The 20698-nt window shown below is 42.2% G+C and overlaps 1 protein-coding gene across 5 annotated transcripts in view; it reads right to left on the reverse strand.

Moving 5' to 3' along the window:
• Nucleotides 1-20051, reverse strand: part of palmdb (palmdelphin b) — an 82896-nt gene extending 62845 nt beyond the window's left edge. For 3 of the 5 annotated variants that reach the window (XM_086305295.1, XM_086305299.1, XM_086305292.1), the window contains exons 1-2: nucleotides 19923-20051; nucleotides 2664-2711 (exon numbers count right to left, since the gene is read on the reverse strand). In XM_086305295.1, the coding sequence (XP_086161421.1) occupies nucleotides 2664-2708 (45 nt within the window). In that variant the 5' untranslated portion in view covers nucleotides 2709-2711; nucleotides 19923-20051. Of the gene's footprint in view, nucleotides 1-1850; nucleotides 1891-2663; nucleotides 2712-19922 lie in introns of those variants that run through there. The other 2 variants (XM_086305298.1, XM_086305294.1) reach the window with 2 other exon arrangements.
• Between the last annotated feature and the right edge of the window lie 647 nt (nucleotides 20052-20698).

Consider the following 20698-nt stretch of genomic DNA (forward strand, 5'->3'; position numbering starts at 1 on the left):
TGTATTTTCTCATTTTTGTATGTTGATGCTTTAAAGGTGCAGCAGTTGGCGATACATTTTTCATTTCTATCTGTACTCTTTCTTGTTATTATAATTCCAGCATTAATCCTGTTGGAATTAAAATAATGGAAAAAATAATCTGTTTATTATTAATCAATATTACCTTATTATTATGACTTTGGTACCTAAGTCAGAATATAAAAATCCTAATGCACAGATAATATAAACATTGTTAACAATTTGTAACCCACTATCAGTGAAATCAACGACACTATTACTAATTGACTTCACCTCATGGGCATAGGTTACATTATTGTGCTCGGTTTCTGGGCTTAAATTTCAGTGTAACATTACTCAGTTAATTGTTTATTGCTAATTTAATTAATTGGTAATTGTTAATTAACAGTGTTAATATAAGATAATTACTTGGCTTTAAATAATCCTGAAATGGTTTCCACAGCATTCCCTTCTTGTTTCCAACTTATGGCCCAACTTTAAATATTGAGCTGTAAAAGGCTCCCAAAGATTCATTGATTAAAAAGAGAGTACTTCAGATGTTTGATTGACTGATTTGGTATCCATCAGAGGGACTATGCGATCTACACAGTGAACCTGTGGGTTTTTGTCTGTTACAGAAGAAGGACCATGCTATTTGAAACTGTGGCCCCAACATGACTAGCTATAGTCACATTAACCTCCTAAGACCCGAACTCTTCCACTGCATGCATTTTTAATTTCTCTTTGATATTTGGGCATATTGGGGCCCAATGAATGTAAAAACAAAGAATTACCAGATTTTTTTTTTTTTTACCTTATTTTTGTTTTTAAGAAAAATAAGAGCCACACATCAGGATATTCGTTTAACATTTTGATAGAATAGTAGCAGCATAATGTCCTTGTAAGTGGATATCAGGCCCTTGTAGAGAAAAATTTAGTATTTTGGTTTAAATAACCCAAAATGTGATGTTCACGTATGTGGACGCCAGGTCCTAGGAGGTTAAAGTTCATTAAAGTTCCATGAAACATGTTAAGCTGAAACTGATAACATAATAACAAATATAGTAAAACTCCAAGTTAGATATTGTAAAAAGTGGAAGCCCCTGTGGATGAACAATAAAGCCAACACAGAAGTGCCAGAACTACTCCAGTTATACTAGCTGCCAATTAAAGCTGGCTCCAAAAGTCCCCTCGATTGTTTCACTTCAGCCAATAAATTAACATGTTCACAGCCTAGCACTACAAAAGTTTTGGCCTGGACTCCATCTTCTCCTTCATTACAACTGTTTTTATAACTCACCTGAATGTTGGAAGAGCTACAAGTTACCAGGGACACCATCGCTTTGACTGACAGGTGTGCCAACAGAGGCAGCCTCTCACCTGTGCTTGTGCTACTGATGCCATATTTAATAGAATTAACCAAGAAACAATATGGGCTGCTGTTTCGTACATTAAGTCTGTGCTCTAGTTTTAGTGAGTGCTGGTAAGTATTCACTGAACCTTATGTCATCATCAGTTAGTGCTTTATGTTAATATCTTTCTGCCTCAGATGAAAGCGATGCAGCCTCTCTGCACATTGACAGGCGAGTTGACTTGCACAGCTACAACTCTTTTCTGGCTGGATTTTCTCTCTACGCCATCTTGTAAATACACACCCACATGTTTTATTTTCAGGCTGTGCTTTGGTAACAACTCTTAGTTCTGCATCCTGACATCCTGCTAAAGTAAAGTATCACAGCTCTGAATTACAAGAATGCAGAGATTTACACAATGAGAAACATCTACTGATACACAGGTATTTTGCTGACATATATATATGATGGCATCAAAGAGTGTGACTATGAGCTCTTTACCATGATGGCCTGGAGCCTCTACTTGACGTCGGGGTCACCAGGATTCAACTGACATTTTTAAAACATGCACCTATGGAATGAATGTGAAGTGCCAGGCGACTTCCTTCTTTAATCATCGCATTCACAAGATGTTCAGAAACCCTGGAACCTTGACCTTGGACATAGACATGAAGGTAACCAGGATTCAAACTCATCTGAATCTTTTAGTAGATGCACCTACGGCATGAATTTCAAAATCCTACATCGCCTATTTCTCAAGTTGTTCATTTGTGTTTGGTAAAAACTAAAGACAAATTCCACTACAGTCATTCATTGTAAAATATAATTTTCACATTTCAGAAGCTAATATGAACTTTCAGCAGGACAAAAACAAGACAAAACAGTTACTCAGACTCTAAAGCTAAGTGTGATTATAAGCTGCCCATTTTATTACAGTTCCATAAGCGTCTGTTGTATTAAAATGTGAACTTATGTTATGAAGATGGACCTACTGTTCACACTGTTTCTAGCCTAAAGCTACCAGTGGAATTACTTCCTTGTTTGTTTTACTAAATCATAAAGACGCACTCACCTGACGTCACTAACTAACTCATGTGGACACAAATCAGATCATTCTGATGACAGACTTCCAGCTCTGCCCCTCTAGATATGATGGTCAACTTTAGTGCTATCTTTGCCATCTACACAAATGGATTAGAACCCATCACCACCAAATTTTTAAAAATGAAGTTTACTTCAAGTCAGTATGTAACACAGATTATTTGGAAACTGGCTTTTTACTTAAACTACAGAGACTGTAGGACTGCTGTTTACCATGATGGCCTGGAGCCTCTCCTTCAGCAGGTCGGCCTCCTCCATGTCCTACGTGAGAGACAAAGCATGTGACAGTTAATCAGCTGCAACTGTGGAGCCACACAGGAACACAGCAAATTAAAGAAGTTAGAAGCCATCACGAATCACTGTGATTACCCACTCTACAACATCTTTATGGAACATTCTCTCTCTCCGTCATACAACAGAGACACAGAAAATCAATCACACCCATAGACTTTTTAATTCTTATACAAACAGCAGATGAGCTATGTCAGAGACAGGAAGTTCCCTTTGGGATGTTCTTCTGATATGTAACTGCTTATTGTTGAAGGGCTCATAATTCTGTGTTCTATGTTCCCAGATTTTACTCTTTGATGCTCATTTGTGTAAATAATTACAAGAATACATAATCCGTATGGCACTTTGGTCAGCAAAACCTGTGCTTTAAAAATACATTTTACTGACTTGTATTAGTAGATCTAAATCATTCATCCATCACACAGCATTGTCAAACAGAGTATTCTACCTCTTTATATTGATAATGATTTCTTTTTAGCTTTTATTTGATCATCAATCATCATCATAAACATCAAGAATATATTTTGCTATCGTGGGTTTAGCTTTAAAACATGAAGTGAATAATAGCACATCATACATCATTTCACCAGTGTTGGGAAGGTTACTTTTAAAATGTATTCCACTACAGATTACAGATTACATGCCCCAAAATATAATTTGTACTGTATTCCATTACGTTACTCAATCAGAGTAACGTATTCTGAATACTTTGGATTACTTAATATATTATCATGCTTTTTACAACTACATGAATGTACTACTGCTGTGTGATTTATTACTATTACTGAAGGTTACTCTCCACACCAACACCAACTAGATGTTTAAATCATAATATAAATGAGTAACAGTAGGTGGACATTAGGTAAGGCTGCACTTTTTGCAGCGATCTCGTGTAGAAAACTATTCCGCGCGTATATAAAACAGGTCCGCGGCCCCAAACCGCAGTAAAGGGACCTCTGGCTAATATGTCGGGTTCGTGTCCATTTTCCCTGCAACACGGATTACACTACCCATCAGGCTACATTCTTTAAAGCTATGCCTGTAACACTCTGCCTGTTGCCTTCATATTAAATAATTTTTTTAATAATTTTTAAAGATATTTCATCATGTCATTATGCAGGCCACAAGTAGAGGTGACATGGGCCGCGAGATTGAGACACAGGCATTAGAGCCTCTTAACATCCTAAGACCTGGCGTCCACATATGTGGACATCATATTTTGGGTTGTCCAAACCACAATACTAAATTTTGCTCAATAAGTGCCTGATATCTCTTACAAGGACATTATACTGCCACAAAACAAATGTCCTCATATGTGTATATCCAGGCCCTTGTAGAGCAAAATCAGGTAAAAAGATCATTCTTTGTTTTTGCATTCATCAGGTCCCAGTCAGTCCAAAGAGAAATTAAAAATGCATTCCATGAAAGAGTTCGGGTCTCAGGAGGTTAATGCGTGTTTTGTTTGGGTTTCCACCGGTGTGGAATTACCAAATTACCAAAAACAGAGAGGGGACAGCCTAACATGTGAAATAGGAAAAGACCGCCATGTAATCCATTTATTTCAACAAAGTAACTGTATTTTGAATACCACCTTTTTAAACAGTAACTGTAACGGAATACATCCATCCATCCATCCATCCATCTTCATCCGCTTTATCCGAGGCCGGGTCGCCTCCTCCCGGTGGGACATGCCTGGAACACCTCACCCAGGAGGCGCCCAGGAGGCATCCTGGTCAGATGCCCGAACCACCTCAGCTGGCTCCTTTCGATGTGGAGCAGCAGCGGCTCTACTCTGAGCCCCTCCCGGATGGCCGAACTTCTCACCCTATCTCTAAGGGAGAGGCCAGCCACCCTTCGGAGGAAGCTCATTTCTGCCGCTTGTATCCGCGATCTCGTTCTTTCGGTCACTACCCACAGCTCGTGGCCATAGGTGAGGGTAGGGACGTAGATCGACCGGTAAACTGAGAGCTTCGCTTTTACACTCAGCTCCCTCTTCACCACAACGGACCGCATTACTGCAGCTGCAGCCCCAATCCGTCTGTCGATCTCCGGCTCCCTTCTCCCATCACTCGCGAACAGGACCCCGAGATACTTGAACTCCTCCACTTGGGGCAGGAACTCATCCCCGACCCGGAGTGGGCACTCCACCCTTTTCCGGCTGAGAACCATGGCCTCAGATTTGGAGGTGCTGGTCCTCATTCCCGCTGCTTCACACTCGGCTGCGAACCGTTCCAGTGTGAGCTGGAGGCCCTCACCCGATGAAGCCAACAGAACCACATCATCCGCAAAAATCAGAGATGAGATTCTGAGGCCACCAAAGCGAAAGCCCTCCGCCACTTGGCTGCGCCTAGAAATCCTGTCCATAAAAGTTATGAACATAACCGGTGACAAAGGGCAGCCCTGGCGGAGCCCATCACCCACCGGGAACGAGTCCAATAATGTTTAATATTTAGTATTTACTGTTATATTCACATAGATCATCACGATGATGTTGTTTATTCTATTGTTCTTTTTTCTGCTTGTTTTCTCTTTTTTCTTTCTCAACAGGTGATCCAGGTGATTGATATTTGTATTTTTTGTCTGTTTGTTTTGTTTGTTTTTGTTTTTTGCCCTTTAGCACCATTCCTCTTCCCCGCTGTTTTTCTTTCCCTCTTTCTTTCTCCCTTTTCTTTCCCCCAGTCATGTCTGTCCTGTGTGTAGCAAGTGAAAATAAAATAAATTAAACAATAAAAGCAAAAGTGAATCAGATAGACCAATACGGCAAACCTACATAAACCTACAATCTACAGTCTCTATGATAATGAGGACAGAAATATCATCTTTCCACAACAACACAGATGTAAACCAAACCAAAAAGGCTTTAAATTGATTTCCACAGTGGTTCTACTTTAGAAATATGAGCAGGTAGAAAGGTTGCTCCAAGCCTGACTGCACTTGTTACCTGTTGAAGATCAGACTTTGGTTCCTGGTCAGTGGTGGGCATGCACTGGGTGTGTTTGGTGATAACCTCTCATCTTTTATTTTAACTGATGAAGCTATAGTATATGAAAGTACCATGTGGCTTCACTGTGTCGCTTTACACTATGAAATTAGATCTGGGGCTACACACTTTTTGATGAAAGTGATGATCTTCGTCTTCACCTGCAGTCCATGTTCTGTATCACTTCATGCTTGTTTCCTGATGAGAGCAGCTAAGATGTTTTTGTTTTTCTTTGTTGGGCTTTTGTTTGCTACCTTTCCACTGCATTCTTGAACACACTGTAACATATAGATAGGCCTTAGTTTAGATGAGCTCACACAAAATACTTACAAACGGGGAGCCTCATGAATTAATGATGAATTTCAAAACAAAATAAGTATTTGAAACCCAGATAACAAACAAACTGTCTCATACCTTTACCATTATATGTACTGATGTGTGTAAAATTCTATATAAATGATTTTCTAATGATTAACATCAGACTTAAACTTGGAAGAATTTATTTATGTCTGTGGGGTAGATATGAGGACAGTCATACAACAGTTAATTTGATATGTCCTGTGATGATAAAGTGCTAAACATTGTCCATCTGCAGGGCCAACGACCCCTACACAGGAAGTCTGATAAAAAGGTCCTAATCTCTGATCCTATCAGTCTCACCCAGTGGGTAATGCAGAATTCAGCTGGAGCTGATGTGGGTGAGGGGACTGAGCTGGACTTGATGTCCTGGTGTCTTCCCTGATTGAGCTGATATAGAGAAACCTGAGCAGCCTTACAGGTCAGATTGTGTCAGTCCCAGCTGTTATGTCAGCTCCCCTCTCAGTCATGGCACTTGTTAATCTGGGTTGGTTTTAGAAGCCTGGACCCAATCTACTGTTACTTTAAAAGGCTGGAGAAACCTGTGAGGGCCATTTACACTAAAATAATTAAAAACTCACACTTTTTACCCCTTTGTGAAACCTTTGTCCTCGATTTAGACTTTAATTGTGGGAGATTTTATTAAAGTAAATTTGCAGGAGCAAAGCAAAAGCAGAAATAAAAATAATATGTATCACAAAATAATAGCCATATCCCATCAGTCATCCTTATCTATTTAACCTACTGTGGAGTAGGGAGACGTTGGAAGGGACACAGGTACATCTAGCAATGAAGATGTGGTCCGTCTCATTGCTTTGAGCTACTGGAAACACTCCAACATGGCAGTGATGAGCGAAGATAGAGCCACGTCCACTTTACAAGTCTACAGTTTCGATCGTGGTCTGCTCCTTCTCAGCATCTCTGCTGGAATTTCCAAAGGTGGACTTCTGAGATCTGTACTGATCTCACAGGAACAGGCCCAGAACATCTCCAGACATTCCAGTTTATACTTTGCTCACTTGTCCCACCTCCCTCTCTCTGGGATCTAGTGTTTACATACAGATCCAGCGCTCTTCAGCCACAACGTTTCATTCTCTATTTCTTTCTTTTAAAATGGAAAATTCTGTTATATTTAAACATTCGGTTACGTAATAATAAGCTTCATTCAGTTTAGATTTCACGTTCACTTTAGCACAATCTGTCTTAATCCAAATACTTTTCACCTTAAACTCTGTGTTTGTCAGTCACAGTTTACTCAATACAATCTGCTTTCTTACTAAATCAAACACTTTAAAAGTCAGACATTCACAGATCTATGTCCTGTGTGTGCGCTCTCACACACACACACTCATATCTCTCAAGGTCATTTCTACACCAGTTTTCAGTGAGGTCTTTCAAATCATTATTGTCTTACACTAAACTTAAACATATTTATATTTAACTGATCATGTTCTGACCGGCATTTAATATAATTAACTATCAGCAAAATCAAATAATAATAATCTGTGTTTACTCATTATTGTTCACAATCATGGAAAGACGATGACAGATCACCGACACAGATCTTATTTTCTCAAACCCAGACATGGCTATAAAAGGCTGATGGTGGATCATGTCCACACACAAAATCTGGACTTTAGAATAGACATTTCCAATACTCAGACTACATTTCTCTGTTAACATACTAAAAAGAATTATATTTTTAATTGATCTTTTATTATGATCCTTGGGGGTTTCCTCCAAATCTGGACTTGGTCATGCCTGAGCTTCTGGACAGTGTGAGGTTCAGCCTGGTGTAACGTCTGTTGTGGACGTTTTCCATTAAATAAAGCCTGCAGACAAGCGGTGAGCAGTAGCTAACATTCTTTAATCAAGACACAAAGAACCCTTCTCTCATCCCAACCAATCACAGCAGATGGCCCCGCCCCTCCCTGAGCCTGGTTCTGCCGGAGGTTTCGTCCCGTTAAAAGGGAGTTTTTCCTTCCCACTGTTGCCAAAGTGCTTGCTCATAGGGGGTCATGTGATTGTTGGGTTTTTCTCTGCATCTATGAAGCGCCTTGAGGCGACTTTTGTTGTGATTTGGCGCTATATAAATAAAATTGAATTGAAATTGAATTGAAAGAACAGAAAAACCAAGCTTGGTGGAGAGCCTGCATGATCGTGGGGCAGACAGTCAGCAGAGTCTGAGCCCAGCATGGCTCTCAGTGAAATACCTTCTCCAGGAACAAAAGGCAGTACACAGCTGTTTCACACCTTAAGGTTCACACTCCCTTGCTACCTCCCAGAGTCCTCAAAGAGACAAAAGATTCTTCCTGTGGAGTCGTCTGCTTCTCCCAACTTCCTTACCAGACCCCCACGTCTGTCTAACTGTATGAGTGTGAGACATGTGAAAATCCAGTGGCACCAAGGCATCATACAATAAAATAATGTGAATAATACATAAATAAAAGAAATTCCTATACACTTCCCAGAGGTGTTCTACTGAATTTAGGTCAGCCAGGCATGACAGTTAATGGTATCAATTGTTTCATCCTCCAGGAGCTGCCTGCATACAGGCACGTGAGGCTGGGCATTGTCATGCGTGGGGAGGAATTCAGGACCCACTGAACCATCATCGGGTCTTGATATGCCTCCCCAGACCATCATCGTTCTGCCACCAGACCCTTTCATGTCTATCAAGTGTTCTCCAGGTTCTCCTGCGCTTATCACGTATTCTATCACAAATGTAAATGGACTGATTCTTATAGAGCGCTTTTCTACTCTCCCAGAGTACTCAAAGCGCTCTATAAAGCATTCACAAGCACTTTCTCTATACTTAGTGCTGTCTAACTACATTCACACACAAACACATCAGAGAGCAACTTGGGGTTAGTATCTTGCCCAAGGATACTTGACATGCTGGAGGAGCCAGAGATTGAACCACCAACCTTCCAATCAGTAGGTGACCTGCTCTACCCCCGAGCTACAGCCACCCCTACAAGCAGCTGAGCATGTCAGGTCCTCAGGCCATCCTCATAAAACGTTTTTTTACCTGGAACCCCAGCCAAGTAGGTCATAAAAAAAGAACCTGGTTCCAGGTACTACCACCTAATGAAAAACCCTAAAACACAAGATGAGCTAAGCCAAGTAGGTACTAGTGGAAGAGACAACAACCAAAACTTCTTACACCAGAGATGAGCTCCTGAACATCAGGGCTTCAAGTCCTGAGGACTTGAGGAGGTTTCTGTTTTTACATAAACAGTGGTGTAATGATGGTGTTATTTAAATAACTATTCAAACTGTGCTCCTCATCTGGAATCTTTAGTCATTTACTGCAAACCTTTTTACTCCCTACATGAGTTTACTTCATTCAGTGTGGTAGGTGTGTATATTCCACCACAGGCCAACATACAGGAGGCCTGGGAGACAAAGCCAGACACCTTAGTCATTGTCCTTGGTGATTTTAACCAAAGAAACCTCAGTCAGAAGCTCCCTAAATGCATACACGTTATTCAATGCCCAACCAGACAACTCTACTGTTACACCACAGTAAGCAATGCCTACCATGCAGTCCTTCATGCTGCATTAGGAATCTCATGGTTTACTTGATCCCTTCATACTGGTAGAAACTACAACTCTCTAAACGTGTATTGAAGACATGTAGGTAGCGCACTAATGATGCAGGCATGTCCGGCTTGCACTGACATGGAGGTTTTCAGGACTGCTACCAACAGTTTGGAAGAGTATACGGCTGTTGTGACATCATACATCAGCTTCTGTGAGGACAGCTGCGTATAATGACGCACCAGGGTGAGCTATATTAATGACAAGACCTTGTTCACACCTAAGCTATGGAGGCTTAGCTGTGAGGAAGCTGGAAAAGGAAGAAGTGTTTTGGCATGGGCACAGAGATTGTTTCACCCCTTCAGAAGTTTCTTGATCTCTCAGGATACTTTTCTCCATACTTGAAAGAGATGGAAAAAAGAGACAGAACACCTGCAAACACCATCAACATTGCGTGCAGCAGCAACCACAGCCTCCCAGACACTGTTCAGAGAGGTGTACTGTTTTCCCTCATAAATCTCACATTTGATGATGGACCACAGGTTCTCAATGGGGTTCAGATCAGGTGAACAAGGAGGCCATGTCATTAGTTTTTCTTCTTTTATACCCTTTCTTGCAGCCACGCTGTGGAGTACTTGGACGCGTGTGATGGAGCATTGTCCTCCATGAAAATCATGTTTTTCTTGAAGGATGCAGACTTCTTCCTGTACCACTGCTTGAAGAAGGTGTCTTCCAGAAACTGGCAGTAGGACTGGGAGTTGAGCTTGACTCCATCCTCAACCCGAAAAGGCCCCACAAGCTCATCTTTGATGATACCAGCCCAAACCAGTACTCCACCTCCACCTTGCTGGCGTCTGAGTGGGACTGGAGCTCTCTGCCTTTACCAATCCAGCCACGGGCCCATCCATCTGGCCCATCAAGACTCACTCTCATTTCATCAGTCCATAAAACCTTAGAAAAACCAGTCTTGAGATATTTCTTGGCCCAGTCTTGACGTTTCAGCTTGTGTGTCTTGTTCAGTGGTGGTCGTCTTTCAGCCTTTCTTACCTTGGCCATGTCTCTGAGTATTGCACACCTTGTGCTTTTGGGCACTCCAGTGATGTTGCAGCTCTGAAATATGGCCAAACTGGTGGCAAGTGGCATCTTGGCAGCTGCACGCTTGACTTTTCTCAGTTCATGGGCAGTTATTTTGCGCCTTGGTTTTTCCACACGCTTCTTGCGACCCTGTTGACTATTTTGAATGAAACGCTTGATTGTTCGATGATCACGCTTCAGAAGCTTTGCAATTTTGAGACTGCTGCATCCCTCTGCAAGACATCTCACTATTTTTGACTTTTCTGAGCCTGTCAAGTCCTTCTTTTGACCCATTTTGCCAAAGGAAAGGACGTTGCCTAATAATTATGCACACCTGATATAGGGTGTTGATGTCATTAGACCACACCCCTTCTCATTACAGAGATGCACATCACCTAATATGCTTAATTGGTAGTAGGCTTTCGAGCCTATACAGCTTGGAGTAAGACAACATGCATGAAGAGGATGATGTGGACAAAATACTCATTTGCCTAATAATTCTGCACTCCCTGTATAAAAATCAGTCCATTTACCACTTATCTGGTTAGGGCCAAGCACAATAACCTTAGTTTTATCTGATTTTAGAAGCAGTAAATTCGGTAATTAGAGGGGTGTTATCTGGCTTCATAGTTGGGTGTCATCTGCACAGCAGTGAAAATGTATGCTATGCCTTTTGATGATGCTGCCTAAGGGAAGCATGTATAATGTACACAGAATTGGTCCTAGCACTGAACCCTGTGGAATTCCATAATGAACCTCAGCGTGTGAAGAAGACTCTCCATTTACATCTCATGTGTCAAACCCAAGGCCCGCGGGCCACATCCGGCCCAGCGTACATTTCTATCAGGCCCGCAAGATCATTTTATAGAGATTTATTGTTATTGTTATGCATGGCCTGGCGATATGAGGTGCTAATAACACACAAACTACAGATCCAATAATGAAGCGCTGCAGCCTCCTTGCCAAACGCTAGGCTACCTGGGAACATTCCTGCCTCAATCAAGTCAAACTTCTGTGTTTGCCAAGCTAACCCCTCACAATGGCGAAGAGAAAAGTTGATTCCTAAAGCAGAGCCTTTCAGCGCCCGGTGGGAGGATGAATATATGTTTACGTCTACGCGATGTCATGTCTCCAGACAAAACGCAGATTTTGGTAAATGTGAGCCTGAGCAGAAATACGACTGCTCATCGGGTTTGTGAGGATGCCACTGATTTAAGAACACAGTTGTGTGAAAGAAGCAAAGACTTTATTGCATACTCTCTTGTTGTGGATGAAAGTACAGTTGAGGCCAAAATTATTAGCCCCCGTTATGAAATCAGAGAATACACCTGATTTAAGTGTGAAAATGACCATTAACAACAAGTCTGTGTTTTGTATAGTGTATCTGTTCCCAAAATAACAATGTCCACTAAGTTTAATTAGGATATTTTATTGATACACCAAGCTGAAACAAGAAAGGGCAAAAATGAGACATCCAAAATTATTAGCCCCATGGCCATTAATAGTCAATACTGTACACTTTCTGAGCCACAACTGACAACAATCTCTTAGAGTAGCTCTTTACTAGGTTGGCACAGGTCTCCTGAGGGATTCTGGCCCATTCCTCCATTGCAAATTGTTCTAGCTAGTCCAAATTGAATGTTTTCCAAGCATGGACATTCACTTTGAGCACTCGCCACAGATTCTCAATAGGATTGAGGTCTGGGCTCTGTGCAGTCCACTCTGGGATCATGCTTTTGGTATCCTTGAGGAACTGTTGGACTAATTTTGATGTATGCTTTGGGTCATTGTCTTGTTGGAAGACCCAGCGACGACCTAAGCCTAGATTATTTCTGCATACTCTCCTTCAAAATGTCAACATAATTTCTTTTTTCATGATGTCATGCAATGAAACAAGGCTCCCTGTGCCTGAGGCTCCAAAACAGCCTCGCAGCATGATGTTCCCAACTGTGTTCCTGGGCTTGAAGGCCTGTGCCTTTCTTCACCAAACATAAACAACAACTATGTGCTGAAACTGTTCCAGTTTATTCTCATCGGATCAAAGCACAGACTTCCAAAATTCATGTTTACCTTTCCAATGTTCATGGGCAAACCTCATTTGGGCTGTGATGTGCTGCTCTTTGAGTAGAGGGGTTCTTCTGGGACGATACCCCTGAAGTCCACCACGATGAAGAGCAGTCACAACTGTGGTCCTTGAAACATCAACTCCAGATGCCCGCGGTTCCTTGCAGACATCTGTGACTATTTTCCTCTCCAGAGTTCTTGAAATCTTGTGCTTACGGCCACGGCCAGGTGTGCTTCTTACAGAATTCGTCTCCTTGTACTTGGCAATGATGCAACATACAGCATTTCTAGACACTGTGAATTACTTGGAAATGGCAATGTAGCCTTGCCCCTTATCATGAGCCTCTACTATCTTTTTTCTGAACTCCAGAATTATTTATTTTGTTTTTGGCAATGGTCAGTAACACTAGTTCCTCTCATGTGTTCAGGTGTCCTGTTCTTTGCACCCTTTTTATGCAATTGAATCTTGTTAGGAAGTCAATTGACTGCACAGATGTGATTTCAAAGCTGATTGGTTAATTACTCTCAGTGTTTTGAAAGCAAATAGGGCTAATATTTTTGACCACCCCATTTTTTATTATATTTGATATAAAGCAAGCCTAAAAATGTATTTTATATTACAAATTTTCCAAAAGCTACTAATAGCACTGGTGAATGTTTGATTATATCAAGTTTCATCAATGCTGTAAACATTGGGCAGAAGTTTAGGAAAATGTTCCAAAATTCCTGGGAGGGATAACATTTTTGAAAACGTATGTCAAAGTGTAACTACCAGTGAAATAAGTGCACTAGTCAGCAGGATGTGATTAAAGATGCAGGAGGAGGACTGTACTGGCGAGTTAACAGCATATCACTGCATCACACACCAGGAAACGCTGTGTGGTAAAGTCATAAAATGGAGCATGTAATGATCACCGTAACGCAAACTGTAAACTAAAGGTTTAAATCACCACCAATTTCAGTCTTTTTTGTGGAAAATAGATTCAGAGTTTGCCGACATTCCTCATCATACAGAGGTCCGCTGGCTGAGTTGGGGAAAAGTTCTCAACAGAGTTTTTGAGCTCAGCAAGGAAACCTGTCAGTTCATGGACATGTATGATGCGGTGAAGGCGTTTCAAGTGAAGCTGCTCTTATGGGAGTCACAAATGCACCAGTGCAACTTGCCTCACTTTCCCTGTTGCCAAGTAATGTTGAACCAAGTCGGCGCAACAGTGTTCCCAAATGCGCACTTTGCAGGTAAACTGAGCGCACTGCACACCAAACCTAAACGAACTTGTTGACAAACAAAAATGCCAAGCATCCAGCTCTGACAAAATGGCATAAGAGCAAAGAAAACTGAATGTTATGATTTGTTGTTATTTTAACTTTTGCTGAAAAGCAGAAATTTTATTTATATTTTTGGGGGTGGTTTTGCATCTTGTTCATATTTTGAATTTTGTATAATTTTCACAGGAGATATTTTTATGAAGAGCAAAATATGTTAAGTTTATTTTATTTTTTATAAAATGGCATAATAGCAACAAAATCTCATTGTTTTGATTTGTTTGTATTTTAGCATTTACTTAAAAGTAAAATTTTCATTTATTTTTTCTGGGGTTATAGCAGGATGTTCATATTTCTAACTTGCATAATTTTGACAGGATATATTTTTATGGAGAGCAAAATATTTAAAGTTAAAGTTTATTTTCTCTAAGTTTATTTAATCTGGAATAATATTCCTGTCTGCTTTTATTCATATTTATGTTTAAAAAACATTGTTTTAGTGTTCAATAAATGTTTATCTTGTTTGGCCCGCGACCTAAAGTCTGCCTTGAGTTTTGGCCCCCTGTGCAATTGAGTTTGACACCCCTGATTTACATGCACAAACTGGAGTCTATTAGATAGATATGATACAAACCACTGCAGCACAGTACCTGTAATACCTACAGCATGTTCTAATCGCTCTAATAGGATATTATGGTCGACAGTATCGAACGCTGCACTGAGGTCTAGCAGGACAAGCACAGAGATGAGTCCACTGTCAGAGGCCATAAGAAGATCATTTGTAACCTTCACTAAAGCTGTTTCTGTGCTGTGATGAGCTCTGAAACCTGACTGAAACTCTTCAAATAAACCTCTGCAGATGATCTGTTAGCTGTTTGACAACTACTCTTTCAAGGATGTTTGATATAAAGGAAGGTTGGAGATTGGCCTGTAATTAGCTAAGACTGCTGGGTCTAGAGATGCTTTTTGAGTAAAGGTTTAACTACAGCCAGCTTGAAGGCCTGTGGTACATAGCTGATCATTAGAGATAGGTTGATCATATTTAAGATCGAAGCATTAATTAATGGCAGGACTTAATTAAAGATCAAAAATAAAATATTGTACCACGTAGAGGCTAAGCCTACACTTGAAGCCACTGAGGCGTTCGGTGTGACGGGGGTGACATGATGTCACTGGTATGCATGAATTTATTAAACAGTCCAATAACTCCAGTTGTACTTTAGATGTTTATCCCAACACAATTTTACACAACAGCGCAGCGGTCACAAACTGTTTGCCTTCTTCCGATTAACAACACACCTGATGCTGATTACGTGCGTCTACCTTAAAAACCTTCACCATACCAAAAACTCAAAAAATGACCTCTAGTGGCATACATAAGGTATCAACCGAAAAATGGCTCCTACACCCCTTATAATCAAAAATCTAGAATCCACTGACAGATTTTACAGTGTAGTCTCAGTGTAGTCAACCTTTTCCTCACCAAAAGCCTGTTCACAGGCTACTGTGTTTCCTGTCACAAGGATAACATCATCCCAACGTTCACCACTGCTGGTGATAAAGCAGCCTACAGAATGGAGGTGAGGAGACAGGCACCAGGCACTGTTCATTCAGGAGACTGAAGAGCATCAGTGATATTTAACAGCATACAGCTAGTTGGGAGGACTCAACAGCAGCTATACTTTCTGAGGAGGCTGAGGAAGTTTGGTATCTTGCCTATGATCCTCAGCAACTCTTTCAGCTGTGTGGTTGAGAGCATGTTGATCAGCTTCATAACAGTGTTGTATGGCAACACTTATGCTATGGACTCCAGAAAGTGTTGAAGACTGCTGTAAAGATTATCAGGACTCCACTGCCCTCTCTGCTGAGCGTCTACCATCACAGAATCCACAGGATAGCTACTTCCCTCCTCAAAGACCCCATCAGCCTCTAAAACAAGGTGTTCATACGTCTACCCTCAGGTAGAGATACAGAAGTGTGAAATCTAGGACCTGTAGGCTAAATAAGTCTTTCTTCCCCGCTGCCATTAGACTCCTAAACACCTGACACGCTTTTAATACACTTTTACATACTCACTGCTTTCTGCACATACATCTGATGTAGCATTCAATTTGTCCGTCCATTCCCTTCCACTTATCCTTATCAGGGTCGCAGAGAGGTGGACCCTATGTCAGCTACCATAGGGCAAAGGGCAGCGTACCCCTGGACAGGCTGCCAGCCTGATGCTGGGCTAGCACAGAGATGACCATTTACACCTATGGGCAAGTTAAAATCAGCATATAACCCCACTAACTGCATGTCTCTGCACTGTAGGAAGACGGAGAACTCACACAACCACAGGGATTTATTTATAGTACATATATTTATATATTTATTTTATGCTTGCAAACATAAACACAATCCAATAAGTGATCCCCTTTCTTTTATGAATTTTTTACATTTTTAATCCTTATCAAATCTTTGTCAAATATGTTTATTTTACATTTTTTGTAAATTAAAATTAAAATCAAACAATTCTTTTTAACCAGTTACATTGTCTTAGGTTTCTATTCCAGTGCTTTGATCGGTGTCAGACTCCAGGCCCAGTGACATGATTCCAAAACCTCCTTCTCTGTCTGGCCACTCAGTCAACATCCTCTTGCTTTTTAATCCCTGCTCCTCCCTCCTTAATCTTATCTGTGATGGATTAGCAGTGCACAGGCCAACACCATGTGCCTTTACTATCATCAGCGGTCTCTCTGGGTCCACTGACCAATTCCAACTAGTCGCAGTGGTCGGCTGTACTCTCGTTTCCCTGTTTGACTTGCACATGGATGAAAGCGGTCTCTGGGACTCCAGGGGTCTGGCAGATCCCAGTGGACTGGATAGCTGGGTTTGTTGCTTTGGAGTGTCTAGGGTACTACCTAGTGTTCTTGGGATGTGGGACCTGGGGTGCTTGTGGTGGGGGCTCCTGGCCCCCAGCTGAGTGGCTGGCCTCTTCTGGGTGAGTCTGGGTGCGGGGCCTGGGGACCTGGTGCTCAGGGTTGCCTGGTCTCTGGCTGGGTCCCTCCTAGCACGGGGTTGGCTGCCTCGCCCTGTAGGGTGGGTTGGCCCATGTTGGGATGTTTGGTCTGGGCCTTGGGGGCTCATGGATGCCCGCAGGCCCGTTGGATGTGGTGGGATGTCTGGGTGAGGGAGCAACAGTTGGGTGCAGCTTTTCCCAGACCCAGACCAGTGTGTCTTGTCCCTTTGCTTTGTGTCTCTGTTGTAATTGAGTGGACAACTGGTTCTGCACAGTCCATGCTACTCTGTGGTGGGGGCAATGGGTGCTACCCTTCACTCAACGGTGCTCTGGGACATTGTTGATGGCTGTGTTGCTGCTATTGATGCTATGGTCTGTGCTAAAGATCTTGCTGTCGCTGCCCTCCTGCTTTCCATGTATGCAGGTCCCAGAGCAGAGTTACTGTAAATGGAAATATCAACACTGGTCTAGAAAACCATCCTATTGGTTTCCTACAGCCCCTGTCGCAGGGTGTAGGAAATGGGCGTACATACCGTATTCCATATATAATGTAATAACTGAAATAACATGAATAGAAATGAAGAAATAAGCAGAAAAACCCTGAACAAGAGGAGCCTATAGAGAATAAATAGAACTGATCTCGGAAAGGCAGTGCATTCAGATCATAATTCTGTTTGCAAAAGCTGCCAGAGACAGAATTAAGAAAAAGGAAATAGCACAACTGAACAGTTTAAACATGTTAAAACGGTATTTCTCAAAACCAACGTGTAAAATGAAAATGTTTATTTTAAACAAAAATCTGTACTCTCTACTCCTTATTTTTTCTAAACAGGCTTGTTTCTTTTTGTTTAATGCAGAGCTATTTTTTCACTGCATGTCTTCAGACATCAAACGCATTTAAGCCCAAACAGATGAAGCGCAGTTTGTGTAGTAATCACCAGGGTATGTCACATAAGAAGATACGAAATAGGTAAAACCGTGTGCTATAGTCAGGGGTTAAAGTCGACGGGTGGTTTTGTTTGTTTGTTTATTTGTTTTGGAGTATTTTTCTTTTTTTGCAACACCAGAACGAGCGTCTATAAGTTGCAATTGCTGTACTTTAGCATCCAGCTAGTGCTACAAAAGAAGCGCGAGAGGAAGATAAAGGGAGTTATGTTTTTTAAGTGGCAAGTAATTACAAATACAGCGTTATCAGTTCAGCAAACATCAACCAACACAAACTGTCTGTGTCCATCTGAGCATGCAAAGATTGCATCAAGCACTTCAGTTGGTCAAATAGAGCAGAAAAGACCTACATAAGAACCAGTCCATTCACAGTTTGTCACACAAAGTGTCTGCTAACTAAAGGTACAGCCGCTGTATTTCACAGGTAGAGAACAAAAGAGCTAACTTCACTCAGAGATGGAGAAAGATAAGAAAGACAGGACAGGAGAGAGAGCTTAAATTTAAGGGTAAGGACTGCTCAGTGGTGTTTGATAAACTGGACATTTTGTGCTGTAAAACAAGCTGGGGAAGACTAACTGTGCTATTTAAAGGTTGCATGAAAATACTCTGCAGCTTACTGCAGCATAAATCGGTTAGCTTGCAATAATGTGATGGATTTGAAAGAAAACAGTGTGTGACTGGTGCACAGTGGTTCTGGTGCTCATGGTCAGAGTTACATCAAGTATAGCAAAGATTTATTTGAAGTTAAGATGATGATGTCTGGATGCATACGTCCAGATGAAGAGAATCACCCTGATGATGCTTAGATTCATTCACTGACAGACAGCATAAACAGTGTACTGTCAGTGTAGAGGATGGAACATGTCTGTACTCTTACCCTCTCTAATTATTTGGTAAATGGACTGGTGCTCATTTATGCTCTCACAGCATCCACTGAGACTCACTTTCATGCACTTTAGTGTAACTGTCAGTTGCCTCAGGACAATTTAGCATCAGTCACTTGGCCAAAGACATATTAACATGTAGACGAGAGGAGCAGGGGATCAAACCACTGACCTTCTGATCAGTGGATGACCCTGAGCCATGCTCCCGAGCTCCACTTTGAAAGCCAGGGACAAGTCAAGCAGATTGTACTGGTGAGTCCTGGCAATCATGTGCATCTTACTTAGGCACATACCACCCATCTAAATACTGTCACAGAGCAAGCGTATCCTGCCATAGCAACAACACTCCCAAGAGCAGCCGGCCCCTTCACTGCAAAAACTGCGCAGAAAACTATCTGCCAAAACAACCGAGCAGCCGCACCATTCACCAGAACAAACTGAACCCTCATTTCAAATTGTGAGAAATTAGTAAAAACGAGCTCTAGTTCATTATTATTTCCTCTCTGCAGCCTTAAACCGGCTGAATTATAGCTCAACCTGAAATGAGTGGGAAGGAAAAGACACTGGATGACTGCTGTACTGCAGGCAGCCCAAAACAACAGTATGTATGTGGGAGTGCATATATGTGTGTCTTTGCATATACATTCATCACACCCACACACACTCTTTCAAATGTCTTTCTTTCTGTTTCTGACAGTGGAATAATGTTCAGAGATGTAACGTAGTGATTCTTTAGCTGCTCTCTGTATGTGCCAGTGCATCAGTACACACACTGGTTATTTAAAACCCGACCCCCGCTGAGATGTTGCACACAGCTGACAGCTTAAAGGAATTAAAAGCTTACAGAATCAAGAGACCCTTTTGAGACATTTCAGTTCCACACATACATTACATCAAAGTAACTGATGGTACAAAGTAGTTTGTAACACTGGGGGCTCTACATGCAGCACTCTGTCTGACAGAAGAGTATCTACCTGTGAAAGCCACATTCCACGCAAAGCTTGAAATACATCACATATATTAACGTAGAGACAAACACAAACAGTACAAGGATACAAAGATCTACTCACCAGATTTGTGCTTTGTGTGTCCTCGAGCAGCAGAAAGGGTACGGATGGTACTATTGCAGCGTACCGAGCATTACTGAGCCTGAGGTTTTGTCGGGAGATTGTGTAAGCTGAGAGAGATTCAGATTTACTGAGAAGATTCCCTCCTCCCCCCTCCCTCCCTCCCGCTCTCTCTTTCCCTCTCTGCTCTCTATGAGTCTGTCACAAGGCCCAGCCATGCGCCACAAATACCACTCGCCAAATAATTGCTCCACACATGTGAACCCCCCCCTCACCCCCGGCCCCTTGATCCCACCCCAACACACCCACACACCCACCCACACACACATCCACCGACCCACACACACCCACCGACCCACACACACACACACACCCACCGACCCACACACACCCACCCACACACACACACCCACCGACCCACACACACACACACCCACACACACACACACACACACCCACCGACCCACACACACCCACCCACACACACACACACACACACACACCCACACACACACACACACACACCCACCCACCCACACACACACACCCACCGACCCACACACACCCACCCACACACACACACCCACCGACCCACACACACACACACCCACACACACACACACACCCACCGACCCACACACACACACCCACCGACCCACACACACCGACCGACACACACCCACCCACACACACACACACACACCCACCGACCGACACACACCCACCGACCCACACACACCCACCGACCGACACACACCCACCCACACACACACACACAC

Source organism: Aulonocara sp. 'chitande type north' Nkhata Bay, linkage group LG9 (assembly GCF_057382095.1).
Source record: "Aulonocara sp. 'chitande type north' Nkhata Bay isolate Kocher_YH1m ecotype deep benthic linkage group LG9, A_spYH_male_GT1.1, whole genome shotgun sequence".
Taxonomy (NCBI): domain Eukaryota; kingdom Metazoa; phylum Chordata; class Actinopteri; order Cichliformes; family Cichlidae; genus Aulonocara; species Aulonocara sp. 'chitande type north' Nkhata Bay.